The 20,796-nt window shown below is 32.2% G+C and overlaps 1 protein-coding gene and 1 long non-coding RNA gene across 4 annotated transcripts in view; one reads left to right on the plus strand and one right to left on the minus strand.

Moving 5' to 3' along the window:
• The window catches only part of LOC115209615 (nuclear hormone receptor family member nhr-48), a 325,642-nt gene extending 322,668 nt beyond the window's left edge, over positions 1 to 2,974 (plus strand). For all 3 annotated transcript variants that reach the window (XM_029778062.2, XM_036501298.1, XM_029778063.2), the window contains one exon: positions 181 to 2,974. In XM_029778062.2, coding sequence (XP_029633922.1) covers positions 181 to 341 — 161 coding nt within the window. In that variant the 3' untranslated portion in view covers positions 342 to 2,974. The remainder of the gene's footprint in view (positions 1 to 180) is intronic.
• The window catches only part of LOC118762566, a 21,451-nt gene continuing 2,345 nt past the window's right edge, over positions 1,691 to 20,796 (minus strand). The window contains exons 2-3 of the long non-coding RNA XR_004998319.1: positions 17,685 to 17,696; positions 1,691 to 1,703 (exon numbers count right to left, since the gene is read on the minus strand). This is a non-coding gene — a long non-coding RNA (uncharacterized LOC118762566). The remainder of the gene's footprint in view (positions 1,704 to 17,684; positions 17,697 to 20,796) is intronic.

Consider the following 20,796-nt stretch of genomic DNA (forward strand, 5'->3'; position numbering starts at 1 on the left):
ACAAAGAATAAGTCCTGGGGTCGATTTGCTCGACTAAACGTGGTGCTCCAACATGGCTACAGTCAAATGACTGAAACAAGTAAAAGAGTAAAGAGTGATGTAATATTCTAATAGATTTTTGTATAATTCTAATTTTCCTTTCTGTATGTTGTTTAAAATTTCTGTTTCCATTTCTTACAGATTATGATACTTTGTTCAATGACCTAATCCGAACAATTCCAATGTTTCGCGAATTTAATCACCAGCATGCCATGTCGCTCAACAACATTCGCATGCGCTCGATACACAGCCAGTTTGATTTCCCCGAATTACACAAAGAAGTTTTTGATTACAAAGTGTAATTCCAACACAGAAAAAGAAACACAGCCTTGTCTACATATTCACATGAAAGGCAGAACGAGAAGAATGGGACTTGGTATAAACTACAGAAGGAAAGAAAAAGAAAAAAAAATGCAAGGGAAACCAGGGAATATAGAGAAATGCCGTCAAACTGCCAGGATCTTCTGTGAATTCTTCTTGCACTGATCACTCACTCTGTGCATGAAAAAAAAACCCTGTTAACCTTTCTGGAAGAGAGGTTTCTTATTTTGTTGATTTGATATTCAGAATGGTATATAATGGTATATAAATTCAGGTGAACTGATAAACTGACTACAATTTACATACATACACATGGACATACGTATATATGTGTGTGTGTGTATATATATATATGTATATGTGTATATATATATATATATATATACACATCAACACAACTGACCAGCAAACTGGCTTTAAGTATTGTATTATAAAAGACATTTTTATGTTAATTTTTAAAATTGTTTTCTTCCCTTTTTATTCTATTATACCCTCATGTGTTATTCTCTCCTACTTCCCCACCCCCCAACAGAATACAGATAAAGCCAGTAGCCATATTATGTATTCACACATAGATTTTGTTCTGATTCACAGAATCATAAGGTGTATGTATTTCTCTATAGTTGTGTGTGAGTATAAATGTGCATTCGCGTGCGAGTGTGTGTATGTGTGTTTGTGTGATATGTAGACACACATACACTTTCTATGAAAAGTAATTTTATGTGAATACTTGCAGCAAAAGACTTTAACATTACAAAACCAGAAGGGAACCTAAGATCAGTCATTCCGTTAATAAAAACTACCATATCTATCCTTATGGTAATTCACTGCCAACTGATGTTGTTGCCAGAGTCTGCACACTGCAAACAGCAAGCAGGTTGCAGAATTGATATGAAAAGCCTCAATATTTAAAATGTCATCATTGTTTTTTTAATATTTTCATCAAATTTTTTTTATTTCCACTTTTTTCCTCCATTATGGGCTGATCATTTCCGTTTATGGCTGCAATTTTTTTTTTAAATGACAAGTGGTGACTTTTTTTTGGTCTTATTTTCAAATGCTTATTTCTATTATGATTATTATTATTATTACTACTACTACTACCACTACTACTACTACAACTACTAAATTACAAATGATAAATAAATCTTTCTTGTTAGCTGGAAACTGATTGCACAAGCATATTTCTATTAAATGGGTTTGTTTGTACCCACTAACACAACACACACATGCACACAAGAAAATAAAAATATCAGGACAAATTTTTTCTACAATAAGGTTTCGATTTTTTTTTCTTTCTTTTTTTTTCATCTTTTCAATCACAAATAAAAACAAAAAATGTTCTTTTTGTAAATTTATTTAACTAGAAAAGGGGAAGTGATTAAAATATCAGATTTTTATCAGTTATTTTGTACATTGTGCTGTACAATTCTTTCTCCCTTCAGAGTTATTGATTTATTATTATCTTGAAACATTTTGATTAGCATGATAATAATGATTGGAATGTAGAAACTGCCATAGCTTAACGTTGCATATCCTAAATTTATCAACCAGTGCTCAATTTCTGATAGATTTATTGAAATTTTTATCTGTATCATTCAGTTTATGTAAACAAAAGCAACACTCTGCCGAGAAAGAAAAAGAAAAGGGAAAAAAAATCTTGCCAATATTCTTTTAAAAGCATTCATGTATATGGCAGTCCAGTGGTAGAGTGGATCTGGTTGAGTCCCTATTCTCAACCAGTTAATAGTAATATTATAAACAACTCATTCGTCAAGTCATTTTATTAATAGAGGTTCCTCCATATTAAACAAAGTTTCGTAGTCATCATTAAATTCTTGTTACTTTGGTCTGCAGTGGACTGAGTATGTAATAATTGTGTGCATGTATGTGTATGTATGCCTGCCTGTCTGTCTGTACATCTGAGAAGATGACAAGTATTGACAATACTGGATTCTTGTCTTACACAACCAAACGTTATATCAAACAAACGACTGGATTTTTGTCTTGTTTTATAAGCTCAGAAACCATATATGCATTGAAGAAGTCTTTTGTTTGCTTGCATTAAATACCATACATTTTGGTTCATATTTGATATTTTTATAGATCATGCTTTTTTTTTCCTTCTTGGTAATCTCTTTGCGATGAGGGAGCATCAAAGAGAACTCAGTAGAACATGTATATGTGTGTGCATGTATGTATGTGTATGTGTGTGTTTCTCTTGATGAAATACTTTTTTTAAAGTTCTACTATTTGTCTCACTAACTCAGCTAAAATCACTGAAAAAACACACAGCATATATAAGCTGTGTGTTGGCTTAAACTAATCAATCTCACATTTTTTTTTACTTTCTAATATATATTTTTTTTTATTATTGTTACAACCTTTCTCTCACCCCCATTCCTACTACCATAAACAGAAGTAATCTGTTTATTTTATATTCCCTCTCCCCACCCCCACCATTTTGTGTGTTGCCAGCCACTCACCAGCAGTTACAAAAAAAAAATTAAAATAAAAAAATATTAAATATATAGGGGTTATATCTTTTATTTTATTTTTTGTCTTTTTTTTTGTTTTTACATTTAAAATAAAAAAAATTTTTTCTTTTTAAAAATTAATTTAAAGTTATTTTTGTTTTATTTTCACATTCATTATCCCCCAATCCATACATTCTCTTGCATTATTATTACAGTGAGTGGACAGTAAATAGTCTCCGTGTCTAATGAAATAAAGAAAAAAAAAAATTGTTCTTACTTATTTCAAGCTTCAATTCAGCACTATCCACTGCCTTGTTTACCTTTCTTTCACTTTATTAGTGGAATGGTTGAACAATGAATTATTTCTTCTTTTTAAGGTGGTGAACTAGCAGAATCATTAACATGCTGGACAAAATGCTTAGCAGCATTTTGTGTCCATCTTTATGTTCTGAGTTTAAACGCTACTGGGGTTGACTTTGCTTTTCACTTTTTCAGAGTCGATAGAATGAATAGGTACCAGCTGAGCACTGGGGCCAATGTAATCAACTTACCCCCCCCCCCTCCTCTGAAGTTGCTGACCTTGTGCCAAAACTTGAAACCATTAATATTATTATTATTATCATTACTAATACTAACAAGGTAGCAAGCTGGTAGAATCATTAGCACGCCAGGTAAAATGCATAGTGGCATTTTGCCTGTCTTTATGTTTTGGGTTCAAATGCTGCCAAGGTTGACTTTACCTTTCATCCATTTGGGGCTCAATTAAATAAGTACCAGTCGATCACTGGGATTAATGTAATTGACTAGAACCCCACCATAAAAAAAAAAAAGCAAGAAAAGTGCTGGCTTTGTGCCTAGTAGAAAGAATTATCAGTAGATTGACAGTCATTAGAATGTCGGGAAAATACCTTGTAATATTTGTTCTGGTTCTTTATAATCTGGCTTCAGATTCTGCCAAAGTCAAGTTTGCCTTTATCCTAGGATCAGATGATGGATTGGCAAAATCATTAGCGCATCAGACAAAATACTTTGCAGCATTTGTTCTGAGATCAACTCCTGTCATGGTCAACTTTACTTTTCATCCTTTTGGGGTGGATAAAATAAAGCATCAGACAAGTACTGGGGTTGTTGTCATCAACTTGCTCCCTCTCCTTAAAATTGCTGGCTTTGTGCCAAAATTTGAAAGAATTATTATTAGTTGTATTATATAGCAGTATTTTAAGGAAAATTTCTTATTACACCAGATCAATTTGTTTTATTCATTTTAAAAGATTTTCAGTTTTTTTTTCCTATAACTCCGTTTATTTCTTTGGTTAATTCATACATTTCTTCCTTACTTGCCCCTTCACCTTCTTTCTCTCTCACACATATGTACACAATATTCCCCACATTAACAATAATTAATTGCTTTAATCAGATTAACTACATTGGGTTATAAAACACCTGTGCATTTCATAATGAAACAGTTACTATTTCATTTTCACAATACCTTGTCTAATTGTCATTTTTTTTTTTAATACTATGATTATAATTACAATATGAAAGATATAAAAGTTGATTACTTCAATCCTTTAAATATTTGTAGAAAATTTATCAACAGTAATCCCTATGATTCAGATTAATTGCTAGGTTTATTTTCAACTAACCTTGAAACCATTAGTGTGGTAATTTTTTTTTATTCTGGAGACTTCTGTTGCAACCAAGTGTAGATATAGTACTTAATATACATATAAAATAATATGAAACAGGCAGTAAATTTTATAGTCTATTTTGATAATTCCCTGTGTGATTTTAACAGGACCAAGAAATTGAGACAAAAGCAGGATAGCATTAGGGGGTAAGCATTTCTTTATACATTGTGCGTGTGTTTAGATACACACATGTATGTATATGTATGCATATGTGTGCACACATGTGCAGGCATATATGTGTGTGTGTGTGTGTGTGTATCACCTAAGAACAGCAATTTAAAAGAAATAATGATTTATATCTAAAATGTATAAAGCATTTATTTATGAGAAAGAGAGACAGCTCTATGAAGGAAACAAAATGAATCTGTTACTGACTGAAATACATTGCTTTATTGATATTGTCAAATTATCAGTCACTCCAGTGGGTGAGGAACTAAATTTGTAGGCCTTTCTGTCAGTTGACTGATATGGAACCTAAAAGAAATTGCCATTTGATCATACAAAAAGCACCTTTTACTTGTCCCCTGGAGGACAGTTATTACAAGGAAGATAATTATTTCTTCATAATATTTGTCAGGATTAGAAATTTGATTTTGAATTTAAGGAAGTATATGGGAAAACATACAGAATGCTCCATTTTCTTTTTTCATTCTCGTTGCAAAGTTCTTAAAATATCTAGTCAGCGGTAGTCATGTATAGCACTGTTTCATTCTTTTTTGAAATTGTCAGTATGATATAACTTTAGACTTATTAAACTTTTTATGAAGTGAAACATTTCATAAAAGGTGGAAATAATTCAAATCTGGAAGAAATTCATGAAATATGTGTGTGTGTTTGTGTGTTTTTTTTTTCTTTCTTCATAGAATGTTAGTAGTTTAGCAATTGGGAGGAAAGTGAAAGTTTTTTATGTTTATATATAGGGTAACTTAGAGGAAGTGCTGAAGGAGTGGCTGGCCAGAGCAGTCCTTAAATATGATCATTTGCAATTTTTGTTTTTTATCACTTCCCTAACAATTGAAGTCCCCACATACAGAGGCATCTTTATATATGCATTTTATGCATATTTATATGTATATGTCTGTGGCCGGGTGGTTAAGTTAGCTTAGCAGTCATAAGATCTTGAGTTTGATCTCATTCTGTGGCTTCTTGAGCAAATGTCTTCAAGGTAAATTCAAGCATTGTGAATTAAACTGGGTAGATGGAAACTGGATTGTACCTGTAATTAAAAGGGCTAGCTTTATCACCGACCGTGTCATGCTGAATCTGAGTAAATGTGTCTGTAGAATACTCAGTGACTCAGACACTAACACAATGAGTATGAGTTGGTAGTTCAACTATTTGAACAATTGGAATACTCATCATTAATACTTAGATATATTCTACTTACAAATTAATAATATTCATTCTTTATGCATACATCATCGCATATGCCTTCAGTTTTAAAGGGCATGACAATTTTTGTTGCTAAATTTTGTTTATTATAAATCTTGTTAACATTTATTATTTTTTTAATGTGTGTGAGTATATGTATATATATATATATATATAATATATATATATATAGATAGATATGCATACACACATGTATATACACATGCACACACACATAATCTGATCAAGAGTTCATATCATTTGGGATTTTTTGTTACAAAGCTTTTGATGGAGGAAGAATATTTTGATGAACACTTATTTAAAAAGTAGTGAGAAATAGTATTTTAGAGAGAACCATTTCTCCCCAATAATAAGCTAATTATGTTCACTGGTGTTTCTTTAATCTTCTAGTTACCATTTAGCTACATGTGAGTTCAGATCATAGAGACCTTATGGTCAAAATTATTTTAGTTATGGCCATCCTATTCATTTACACATTCATTCTTTGACTACATTATCAAATGTGTCTTTGAGATGTGATTTAAAGAGATTTGACTGCTATTTCAGACAGGTCAAAGCACTATGTAGATTCTCTCATTGGCTCAGATGTTGTTTTAAGTGGCATGATTGAGTATAGTTTGTAAAATACTACTTGTTTCCTGGTATGTTTTAAATTGCCAAAGACTGACATTAAATTCATTACTAACTTAACAGTATTTGTCGTTAGTAATGGAAGCAGCGTTAATTCAGAAGAACATTCTGTATATCTTACTATATATACTATAGAAAGCCACAAAACTGCATTATTCATCTTGAGAAAACTTCTTGTATAGACATATATTGCTAAAAAGCACAGAAGTGTACCAGCAACAGGTGATAGAATTGCTAACTCCTGTTTTCTGTATTTTTACTCATCATCAGTAGCAATCATCTTCTTTCAACCACAAACTTAGACAAATTTCCCTTCTACTGATATAGAAAAACAATGATTGACAAATCACTTATGTAACAAATAGCTAGCTAGCTGGGTAAAAATTTGTTGCTATTGACAAGAACAGCATTGGTTCATAATATCATTTTGTATATCATGGATATAGTATCAAAAACCACAAAACTGTAGTATTTATGTTGAGAAAGCATCTTATATAGTAGATATAGTGATGGAAAACTCAAAAGTGCATCAGCTGCAAACAAAAAGTGTCCATCAGCAGTAGTATGTTAAATCTGAAATAATTTCTTGATCAGTAGCAAATATTTACTTAGCATTTATTGAATACATTTTTAGAATTGTTCTAGTCTTATGAATGACAAGCTACTTATGTTTGTTTTAATTTATGGAATATGTTTCTCAGTAAAACTTACTGTATATAGTACATGCAAGAATGCTGATTTACAATATGGGTTAAACTGGTATTTGAACAACAGTGTTGTAGGTTTAGAAATAATGCAGAAAATTGAAATATATATTGAAGAAAAATGTATAGATAGTGAAATAGCATAGCCTGATATTACATCTGAATGAAATATGCAATGAAATTTAGAAGTAAAAGAATATGCATTGGTGAAATCACTAGAATAGATCAGTTAGAAGTGGTCAGTGTAAATTTTACTAGTTTAGTGACATCATTGTAATATTTACATTTTGATGTACTGGTTTGATGTTTCCTTTATGACAATTGCATTAGACTGATTTTGTACATTACCTTTGTGATAGTTATATTTAGCTTGTTATATAATGTCCCTGTTATGAAGTTTATGTTTGACTAGTTTTGGAACATTTCCTTTAGGAAGTTTAGAGTTGACTAGTTTTGTGAAGGTTATATCACACCAGTTTTGTGATGTTTCCTTTGTGAAGGTTATATTTGACTGGTTTTGTGAGGGATGTTCCTTAGGTATTAATTTCATTGAAATATTTCACTCTTTTCATGGGAATATAATTTATCTCTATGTCATTGGTTCAAACAATTAATATAATAGATTACCCAGCTGCAAACACTTAATTGCTTAATTAGCAATTGGAAATATATTTTGCTCTAAATTTACTGTTGCAACAGAATGTGTCTTAATCAATAAGCCATCCAAGTCAAACAAATTGATATATAATTGCTAGAAAAATAATAACCAATCAGTTATTAATTAAAATTCTCTGTTAATTAGAATCTGTTCAGTGTTGCTGTATAAAATATTTCACTACAACGGTAAGAGCAAGTATGATAAATTATGTTTTATAATGCAGGTGAATGAGCGGTATAGAATATAAAATAACACCTTAAAACGCATTGTTCAACCCAGTACACCTCTTGTTAATATTTCTTGGTGCTTCAGGTATTTTGCTTAAATAGGAAGAAATGAGTTATGGCTTCCATGTAATTATAATGTATGCCAGTTGTTGCAGAATTATTGACATGGATAATTTATATAAATATGCAAAATATTTTAATTTTTTTTACATTTTTGTGCATATTAAAAATTTAGGCGTAATAGAGTTAGTTGATATTAATTAGTAAGTGAAATTTCTGTCATGACTAATTAATCAAAATATTTCTCTCCAATCACTGATTTTAAGCTGAAGGGAATACGCCAATCAAAATGATCTCTGATTTTTTTCTTTACAACTAGGAATATTCTTTATTCTCAAACTGATGTTTGCCCGCATCTTTTATTGACAATTTCACATAAGATGGTTATAAAAGTGTAAGAAGGCTGTTTTTCAGGGACCATTAGTCACTGCCAGTTTTTTGGTTTTTCACTTTATTTAAAAAAAATTTTTTGTATGGGAGTGGGTGGGTATTTTATTTTTCTTTTGTCTTCATACAAAAACTCAGGACAAATTTTTTTGGTGCTTCTGTTTGGCCTACCTCCACCAAAATGACATAACTGCCCTCTGACCTCTTGTTCTATGTGGCAAAATATGAATTCCCCTTCCTACTTCAAACAGATCATGCTCACAACTTGCATGAAAATGTCCGAAAACAAAAAGTAATTGTTGATGTAATACTTCATCACGGTTCATTAGAAGCTTTCTCTTTTGGACACAAATTTCACCTCTCTCTCTCTCTGTACCTATCTATCTATCTCTATCTCTCTCACATACACACATAATCTTAAGATTTTAGCAATAATAGAAATGAAAGCTTATTTTCCACGAGTAACACTGCCAATCCCTTTATTTTAAATGTTCATCCTTTTACAGAAAGGGATTTAAACAAATTTGAAGGCAGTCTTAAACCTCCCATCTCTCTTACCCACAATGCAATTGTTTGTTGTTATAACAACATACACTTTGCTTAAACTATTGCTCATATCAATCTTCTTGCTGTTGTATAATTCTATTTTTCTCCCCTTCTTATATACTCTTTAAATTTTTTATGATGTGGGCAGGAGTATCTAGTCAGTATGACTTCCTCCAACATTGATTAGGGCAAATATTCTCTGGAATAATTTTACCATTAACATGCAACAGATTTAGTTAGAAAAACACATCACAGTTTCACTTACACGTACAGGCACAGAGATATGTATTATTCACACACATTTTGTGCTGTTTGATTCTTATGAATATTTTCAAAACGTTTTCCTTTTTTTTTTTTTTTTTTTTTTTATAACTTGTAACATTATCGCTATCTCCTCCTCATCCTTCTCTTCCATTTCTGATTTATTTCTTTATATGTACAGATGATATTGTGTTGATTCTTACTCTTTTTTTAAAATCCTTTTGATAAACGTGATTGTAAAGATCATCTCTAAGTTTGTGTTCTTTCTCACATGTCATAAGAACCATTAAGGGACAAATTACTAGCATTACAACATAACTTTTTGTTCAAAAAAATATCAACTTCATCATTATCATCATCATTATTATTTGAATAGAGTAGCAAGCAAAATGTCCTGCAGTATTCAGTTCTGTCCCTTTTACATTCTCAGCTCAAATTCCATCAGGGACAGCTTTATCTTTCACTCCACTTAGGATGACTGGATGAAGTAAAAGTACCAGGCAAATCGTTGGGTTTGATGTAATTGATTGTACCTTTCCTGACTTCTAAAAGATGTTTTTGTCCCTGTGCCTAAATTAGAAATTATTGTTGCTGTTGTTAAGGTGGCAAGTTGAAAAAATCATTAGTGCATCAGTCAAAATGCATAGTGGCATTTCTTCCAGTTCTTTAAATTCTGAGTTCAAATCTTGCTGAGGTCAACTTTGCCTTTCAACCTTTCAGGGTTGATAGAGTAAAATATCAAAATCGACCTCCCCATCCCTTCAAAATCTTTGGCTTTGTGCCAAAATTGAAATGGATTGTCATTAAGTAGTGAGCTGGCAGAATTGTTACTGTGCCAGACACAATGCTTAGCAATGTTTCTTCTGACTCTTTATATTTTGAGATCAAATCTGTCAAGGTCCTTTTTACTTTTGTTCCTTTTAGGGTCTGTAAAATTAAGCAGCAGTGAAACACTGGGGTCAATGTAATTTGCTAATCCCCTCACCCTAAAATTGCTGGCCTTGTGCCAAAATTTGAAACCATTATTATTAAAGTAGCAAGCTGGCAAAATGCTTAGCAGCATATCATCTATCTTTATGTTCTGAGTTCAAATTCCGCCGAAGTTGACTTTGCCTTTCATCCTTTTGGGGTTGATAAATTAAGTACCATTGAAACACTTGGGTCGATGTAATTGATTAGTCCCCTCTCCCCAAATTTCAGGCCTTGTGCCTTTAGTAGAAAGGATTATTATTAATATTAAGGTGGCAAGCTGGCAGAATCGTTAGCATGCCATGCAAAATGCTTCATGGTATTTCATCTGCCTTTGTGTTCTGAGATCAAATTTCGCCACGGTCAGCTTTGTCTTTCATCTTTTCAGGGTTGATAAGTACCAGTGAAACACTGAGGTCATTGTAATCGACTAGTCCCCTCCCAAAAAATTTCAGGTCTTGTGCTTTTAATAGGAAGGATTATTATTATTATTATTAGAGCAATGAGCTGACAGAATTATTACCATGCCTGAAAAAATGCTTAGCACCATTACTTCTGGTTCTGTACATTCTGAGGTCAACTTTGCCTTTCAGCCTTTTGAGCTTGATAAAATAAGTACCAGTCAAACACTGGGGTCAGTATAATCAAACAGCCGCCTCCCACAAAAATTTCAGGTCTTGAAAGGATTATTATCATTATTATTATTGAAGGCAGCAAGCTGGCAGAGTCACTAGCACACTGGGCAAAATGCTAGTAGCATTTCGTCTGTCTTTACACTCTGAATTCAAATTCTGCCAAGGTTAACTTAGCTGTTCATCCTTTTAGGGTCAGTAAAATAAGTACCAGTCAAGTACTGGGAGCGATGTGACCAACTTTCCCCATCCCCCAAAATTTCAGGCCTTGTGCCAATAGTAGAAAGGATTATTATCATTACCAGTGGAATGCATGTTACACAATTGCAATATTTGACAAGCTAGGCTTATGACCTGATTTCTCTCCTCAGTTGGATCTGCTTCACTTCTGTTCTTATCGCCTTTATATATAAAGATAAAAGAAGACATCAATGTCATCAGTCCAGTTCCCTTCTGTTGGTCTGAGGCATTCAGTAATTTTAATATTAATAATACTAGTAGTAGTGGCAGTTGAAAGTTACTTTGTTTTTTTTTTTCTTTCCCTTGCTCCCAGTCTGTTTCTTGAAACATCATCTTCCCTTTTTATTTTAAACTATGTCTTACAGCCTTGCAGTTTATTTTTGTGGGTGTAAAGACAGTGGAACATACCTGTATTGTATTAATTGCTCTGAAACTGAATAATACTTCATCCCATCCTTCCTCTCTGCTAATGCATCCATCTGGTCCACATGCCCTACAGACATTAACATGCTGGATTTAAAAGTATATATCAATCTCACTGAGTTCTTTCTCTACTCTAATAGAACCCTGCCGAAGTGAACTCCTGGGGTTGATAAAGTACCACTCAGTGTATCTGATCTCTCCCTTCTCTCAAAAATTGTTGGCCTTATGCCAACATTTAAAACAACTATTATTAGTATTATTATTGGTGAGTTGGCAGAATTATTAGTGTCAGAAAAAATGCCATGTGGAAATTGTTTTGGGAGTTTACATTCTGATTTCAAATCCTGCTGAGGTCTATTCTACCTTTCATCCTTCTGGGGTCAACAGTATCAGCAAACAACCTCTTTTCAAAATTGCTGGCCTTGTATCTATCTCAGAAACAATCATCATCATTATCATTGTAATTATTATTACTATTAAGGTGGCAAGCTGGCAGAATCCTAAGCATACCAGGCAAAATGCTTTGCAGCATTTCATCTGTCTTTACATTCTGAGTTCAAATTCCACCAAGGTCAACTTTATTGTTCATCCTTTTGGGATCGATAAATTAAGTAGCAGTTAAATACTGGAGTCAATGTGATTGACCCATCCCCTCCTCCAAAATTTCAGGCCTTGTGCCTTTAGTAGAAAAGATTATTATTATTAGGTGGTGGTTTAAGGTAGCAAACTGGCAGAATCATTAGCACACTGGGCAAACTGCTTAGTGGCATTTCATCTATCTTTACATTCTGAGTTCAAATTCTGCTGGGGTTGACTTTGCTTTTCAGGGTTGATAAAAATAAGTACCAGTTGATCACTGGAGTCAATGTAATTGACTTACTCCCACCCCAAAAATTGCTTGCCTTGAGCCAAAGTTATTATTATTATTATTATTGTTATTATTAGGTGATGGATTGGCAGAACCATAAGAATTTCGGATGAAATGCTTTGTGGTATTTCTTTTGTTCAACTGGTACTTGTTTTGTCAATGCCGAAAGAATAAAGTGCAGAGCCAACTTCTGCAGAATTTTAACTCAGAACCTAAAGTCAGAAGAAATACCACTAAGCATTTTTCCCGGCTTGGTGATGATTCTGCCAGCTCATCACTTTACAATTATTATTATTAGTATCGAAAAAGGTGGTAGAATCATAAGCTTAGTGGTATTTCATCTGGCTGTACATTCTGAGTTCAAATTCTGCTGATATCAACTCTGCCTTTCATCCTTTCAGGGTTGATAACATAAGCACCAATCAAGCACTAGAATTGATGTGATTGAATTATCCACTCCCTTAAAATTTCAGGACTGTGCCTACGGTAGTAATGATTATTAATATTATTCAGAGTAGTAGCTGGCAATAACCTGTAGATCATTTATTGGACAATGCTTTGCAGGATTCCTTTTACAATTCTTGACATACAGGGTTTAAATTCCACCATGGTCATATTTCCCATTAATCTTTCTGGGAGTTGTAAAATAAGTACCAGTCATGTATTGAGCTGATTTTAACCAATATTTATTTTCCCCATCAAGAACAAAATAGTGGGTCTTATTGTTCTGTTAAGTCAGTGAATTGGCAGTCATTAGTGTCAGAACAAAATACATCACATTATTTGCTCTGGCTCACTACACTCTGAGTTCAAATCCAACAGAAATCATCTTTATCTTTCATCCTCTGAGTTCAGAGTAGATGTGGGTTGGTTTGATATGTTCAAGCATTGGATAAAATGCTTTGTGTTAGCCATTTTGTTTCTTTACATTCTGTTTTTTTGGTGGGGTAGATTTAACATATCATTTGGTTTCAAACCCACCTCCTGGTAGCTTGGGTGTCTTTAATGTAGTGCAATCTGTTGGGGATATTTAGGTCAGAACTTTGATTTTAGGATAAATTCCTCTTTTCTCCTCTCTTGCCAGTCTCAGCACCTTGACAAAACAAAGGACTACGGACATTCCTCTTTCATCCCTAACAATACAGAATATATATATATATATGTGGGTGAATACATATTTATATTTATTTTTTTATTGGTTTCAACCAAAGGCTGAGACCATGCTGGAACACACATACATAAATATATATATATATATGTACATATGTATGTGTGTATATATATGTGTGTATTTATATATGAACATATGTATGTGTGTATATACGTGCATGTACATATGTGTATGTATTTAAATGCATATATGTAAGTATATACTTTTGTGTATATGTAAATGCATATATATATCATATATAATTCATATATCTAACACGCATTATAAATATAATGCATGTCAGAGAAACGGTTTATGGTATTTTTCTGAGTTCAGACCCCACCAAGATCAACTGTACCTTTCATCCCCTCAGGGGTCCATAAAATAAAAGTACCAGTAATACTGGAGAAACTATGATACTGACTAACCCCCACAAAATTACTGGCTTTGTACTTAAATCAGAAATCATTATTATTATATCTGAAGAAGCTCACAAGTTGATGATGGGTATATGCATTCATTATTTGTTGCCACATTGTCTAGAACCCTTGCCACTAAATCTTGCTGGTAATTGGTACAACAAAGAGTCAGTCCCCTTTTTTTCCTTCTTCTATCTTTTGTCCCTCTGATGGTGCTCGAACCTATGGCAACTAGAACTTTAGTCAGTACATTAATACACGGTTCATGGTTTATGCTAAAATATGAAAGAGAACAATGAAAATTTTCTCAGTTTTTTGTACATGGCAGATGTGGTATTTGTGAGTTGTAATTTCAATTTTTGCATTTCATTTTTATTTCCTAAATTATTAGATCTACATTATTTTCATAGTCATGTTAAATGGCTATATATTGTGATTAGTAAACCTTGCATTATTTTTCTTCTGACTTGTCATTTCCTCAAGCAGGAGAGGTTACTATTTGTTTTCATACAACAGAATGTCTTATTATAAGTTCATACATCTCTCTTTCTCTCTCTCACATGCACACACACACACACACACACACACACATACACACACACACACGCTTGCTCTCTTCCAGAATAGTGTTTGTAAATGTGTGTTGATCAAGTATGTTGTGAACAAGTATATATTTATAAGTGTATGTATACTTGTCACACATGCACTTCAGTTCTGTTTTAGACAATATACAAACACAAGAACAATGATATAAAATTTTGGTAAATAAGAGGTAAGGTTCCAGCAAGTTGAGTTCACAAACTTGCTTTGATTCCTGGTTGAAGAACTATTTCAAAGTTGTTATAAGCTATCAAACTATCCCTTTCTCTCTTTCACTATATAAATATACAACCTTATTGTCTAAGGAAGAAATCCTTATTAACAAAATTGTAGAAGATAAGTGCAGTAGGCATAAATTCAATTTCTGGTAGAGAATAGGCAGTGTCATTAGAGCATCAGAGGAAATGTCTGCAATATTTTTTCTGTCTTCTTGCGTTCTGGGTTCAAATCCCACCAAGGTCAACTTTGTCTTTCATCATTCCAGAGTTGGTAAAGTACCAGTCTAGAACCATGGACTGATGAATTCATTGAAGCATCAGACCAGAAATCTTGTAGAATATGTTCTGGTTCTTTCTCAGTATTCTGAGTTCAAATCTTACAGTGACCTACTTAATGTTTTGACTTAAATTTGTCTCTTGATTTAACACCACCTGATCCTTGGGTGCTGTATCAGGGTAGATTTTATTGCAGGCATTTGATCCAGGTTTCCAGTTTGAGGATATTTTCTTCTTGTCCCCCCCACTGTCAGTCTCGGCAGCCCTGTAAAACATTATGGTATTGCCCTTCCCTCTGTTGATTAAGTGATATAAAGTTTTAGCCATTTTTCCACTAATGTTCTTCAAAAACAAAAACAAAATGTTTATCATTTTATATTTGTAGGAAGTCAACAATAGATTTCTATGAAACTTCATCATAGCAGCTCTCTATTTGACAATTAGCTATCCTAATAATGTTAAGTTTTTTCTAATGATATATACTGGTATGTGATTATAGTTACTACTCCTCCCCCTCCATTTCTTTCTTGCATATTGCCAAGAAAAGAAGTTGTGACTTTTATGCCTATTTTCCTTCTAAAGATTTAAAGCCCATAACTCTGTAGAAATGATTATTTCTGCTCTCATTATCAGACTATGTTATATAGGGATAATTTATCAATGATAGTTTCCACAATTATCTACACCATGTACGTTGCTAATGCCTGAGTGCAAAACGTGAACAATATACTTTCTGATATCTGTGCATACTACATCCCCCACCCTTCTTGTCTAAAAATTTATGTTGTATGGTATTTGGTATACCTACATTAGTTTATATTGTCCAAATACAAGCCACTGGCCACACTAAGTTGTCTTATCTCATTTTTGCATAAGTCTAAGTCCTTGGCAACTAGAGATAGGTTAAGACAACTGTCATGCTGATGATACCTATTGAAACAGAAACACTTATCTGTGACTCTCTTCTTAACTCCACACAATAAACCTGTGTTTTTCCTTAATGTCATGTCAACATTTAGCGAATTCTTGATTCTTGAGATTATCTCCCCTTCTCATATGGAGCTGTTCTTATTTTCCATTTGGTAATTATGACACACCCTCTAGAGGCAGAGATAATTTTAATAAATCAAGAATTTATGTTGTATGATATTTGACATACCTGTATTTGTGTTGTTCCAATACATGCCACTGGCCACCCTAAATTTGTCCTCTTGGCCCATGTTTGTTTAAATCATGCATGTACACATGTACAAACAAACCATCCCAAAATTTTTCCCTTGAATGTGAATTATATATGTTTTATTCCTACCAAATTCTTCTCATCTCACTATATTTGTGAGCAGAGAAACTGTTAGAATGTTGGCTCCAAATCAAATTTGATATTTGTATCCCCTTACATATTTTTCCACAGCGGAAGGTAAAATGTTCATGTTTTCTAAAGGACATTAGTAATGAGTTTATTTTATAACTATTAAATTTGTCTTGCCACTCAAGACAGGGTCCTTAGCTTAGAATGCACTACATCCCTAGCTATAACATCTAATTATGTCATGGATTTTAGAGCAAAAGCTGAAATTTTTATTCTGCCAGGAGTTAATGAAATAAGTGAAATGGTTTCTCTCATGTTGTAAACTCACTTCATCAGAATCTTACCTCAACACTACATTGTTATAAACATTTTTGTGTCTGTTCCTATGTCACAATTCTATCAACACAGCTCCAAGTCATTTGTATGTGTGTGAGTGTGTTTTACTCTTTGTAATTTCAAATTGACTGAGCTTAATGGCATAATGTCAGCTAGACATTAATCATCTGGGAATTTGTTTAACTAGGTAAGCTTCATTTTACCTGTGGTTTGTTTTTCTTACATGGAAACATGAGAACTGTCACCTTTGACTTTATATTAATTAATTAATCTGATGAACTGGAAATAGTGGCTCTGGCTAAATTTAAAGTACTAAATTCAAATGTCGCCAAGCTTTTCCTGTAAACTCTTTTTCTTGAAAAAAAAAACAAAAAAGAAAATGACTATACCTATTTTAACTGTCAATTTTATGAGTATTTTATACATCAACTTTCTCTTTCGTGCTCCCCACTACCATCTTTTTTTTATGGTTCTAAGTATCATAAAACTAATGCATAAAACAGACTACATATATATATGTAGTCTTTTTTGAAGTTCGTTTTAAAATCACTCATTTTCCATTTCCAACTGTCTACCTTGCCATTGAGAAGTAATTTAAATCAGCTGTGATCTGTTGCTTTCCAGTTGATGTTTCAGATTGTCTTTTATTCGTTTCTACAGCGACTTTATTAAAATCGACGGCAGTTAAAAAGAATCTGTTCATACAGATTTGTGAATGAATTCCTTTCTAAAGTGGTATCATCTGGAAAATTGTAATCGATACTGATCTCCATAATTTCCTTTTCTTTTTGTAAAGAACACATTTAAAGCAACATTTAAATTTGTTTTCAAGTATTTTAATCTAAAAAGACAAAAAAAAAAATCTGACTACACAATTACGATTTAGTCAACGGTTCTAAGGATAATTTTGGGCTGTGATATTTTTAAGTAATACTTGAGTGATTAATCTTTATAATGTCTTTCTTTTTTTTTTCTGCAATTTCCACCAGTTTCTGTCTGTGATAAGTTGTTAAGCAACATGCTACGTACAGCAGAAAGCTTCTCTTAAAAGGTTAACTTAGGCAAAGAACTAGACGTTCTACTACTCAGGGAAAGTCCAATTATTAAGAATAGACCTTAATAGCTTCTGTAGTTTCAGACCTTAATAGCTTCTACAGTTTCTATTTGATTCTTTTCTGCTATTTAGATTCTTAGACAAAAGCAGCTTATTGTGATCCTTTATACAGTTTATTTTATCATATAAATGAAAACCAAATGGGTGAATCGTTGTCCAATGTTATTAGTTGAAATCAGTGTATCAGTTTAATAATATAAGATAAGAAAAGGAAGCAAAAGTGCAAAAATTATTTCAAGATAATCTGTGGTAACTAGCATATCTTTACTGTGTGTGCTTCTTGAGGTGATAGTCACTTATAATTTGTTTTGTAATTTAAAGTATTGCTAAAGAAAACAACAAAAATAAACAAGTCGATGGTGTGGTAGGGGTGGCTATAAAAAATAAAAAAACATTGAACTCTTCTCTCTTTTAATTCATAGCTACAGTATAGTTACTGCTGTTTTAATGCAGCTTTAAAGAGAAAGAGAAATGCGGGAGATCTTAAGTATCTTTCAAATGGCAAGTTAAAAGTTTTGTATTGATTGTTGCCGAAGATATAAAATATTGATCGTATAACTTCTCAGGATTTTGTGAAACATTAACGCAGTGTCTTCTTCATTTTTTCTCCATTTTTCCTTTTTCTTTTTCTTTTTTTTTTTTCCAAACCTTTGATGTCTTTTAGTTTTCTGTCTGTGCCTTTGGTCGGGAGAGGTTAACAAAATTTGCTGGAATTTTTTTTTTCCTTCATGTAAATATATTTTCCATATGAAACAAATCATTACAATATCAAAGTTGAACATCATTTAGTACATAACTGGGCAGTTAGATATCAAGTTACTAATTCTGATAGATGCAATGGTGGAGTAGTGGGTAAAGTACTGAAAGCCTCGTTACCTCGAATCGGGAGTTCAAGTTACACCCCAGACATTATATGGTTGACCAAGGCATTTAATCTGATTTGCATCCCTTCATTTAAATCTCTACTTTAATCTGAGACTTCGTGCCTCATTTAAGATATTTTAATGTCAGATATTATTTATGTTGGACTGGTGAATTTTTTCAACATACTGAATTGCCTACCATACTCTTTGCTTTGCAAAATTTCCTCTCCACATCATGGAAGCTTTCATTTTCTTCTTGCTTCATGCTTAATTATGGAATCATTATCATTGTCATCATTATCAACAATACAAGTGGTGCATATATTGATCAGTTGTTAGATGTAATTCTGAGGGGGTTTTTTTTTCTAACTCTTTCTCATACAGTATCAATTTCCATTTTTTTTCCAGCTAACAAACTGTGTATACACATCATGTATACAGCATTGATTATGCCTTACTTGAACAGGAGGCTTACAATCAAATATAGGGCAATGCATACACACATGCATGTAATATTTAGACACATATATATGTATATATAGGACATATATGTATATATATATATATATATATATATATATAGGCATATATATGTATATATATATATATATACATATATATATATGTATTTAGACACACACACATATATTTATAGACATATATATATATATATATATATATATATATATATAGACATATATATATATATATAGATATATATATATATATATATATATATAGACATATATATATATATAATATAGACATATATATATATATATATATATATTATATATATATATATATATATATAGACATATATATATATATATAGACATATATATATATATATATATACATATATATATATATGTATTTAGACACACACACACATATATTTATATATATATACACATATTTATACATATATACACATATTTATATATATATTTACTTGTATAGCAAGTAACCTGATCTGAGATTGTGTGCTGGAACAAAAACAATTGCAGCGTGGAAGGTATTAATAAGCCATTTAAAATGGCGAAAATGCTATATGCCCCCTATACTGCAACAAGTTCTGGAATAGGTTGGAGAGGGACTCCAACAAAAGGAATAAAAACAATACTTTGTATGATAACAAGAAGTTTCAGTGTAATGTTTGTTAACACTACATCTAAGAACAAATTAAGTAAGGCATTTAAGAAAATCCTGCACACAACTGGCCTTATGATCAAAGTTGTAGAAAAGACAGGTAGGACTATCAAATCTGTATTAAGTAGATCTTACCCATTTGATAGAATCACGTATCAGAATAATTGTGCAATATATTCTTCAAACCCACATGTGAACTGCAAAATGGAGAGCACTGTATACCAGATTAAGTGCCAAGAAGGAGCTTGCACGATTATCCCAGAGTCATATATTGGTGAGACTTCTAGGAGCATCAATGATAAGTTCAAAGAACACCTGGACAACTACATTGAAAAGAAACCAAACTCCATCTTCTATCAGCATGCTGTAGACTGCTACAAGGGCTCCTTAGGGAGACTTAAGTTAAACATCATATATACACATCCCACTGATGCAATGCTGAAACAAGTCACTGAAGCTGTCGGTATACAAGAATAGGAACCCACTCAACTGTAAATCTGAATGGGATAACACCCAGATTCCACTCAGGACAATCTTTTTCTGAAAAAAGTGAAACCAGTCAAGTTAATAAACATCTTTAAAATTGCATTTCAAACCTTCTTTCATATATATTTCCACTCATGCAGTACCTAACAACTTTATTTTCTGATATATATATATATATATATATATATATATATATGTGAGTATATGTATGTGTGTATCTGTATATATATTTATATATATATGTATATATATATATATATGTGTGTGTGTATATATATATATATATTTATGTAGATATATGTATTTATATATATATGTATATATATATATATTTATTTATATATATAT

Source organism: Octopus sinensis, linkage group LG3 (assembly GCF_006345805.1).
Source record: "Octopus sinensis linkage group LG3, ASM634580v1, whole genome shotgun sequence".
NCBI lineage: Eukaryota > Metazoa > Mollusca > Cephalopoda > Octopoda > Octopodidae > Octopus > Octopus sinensis.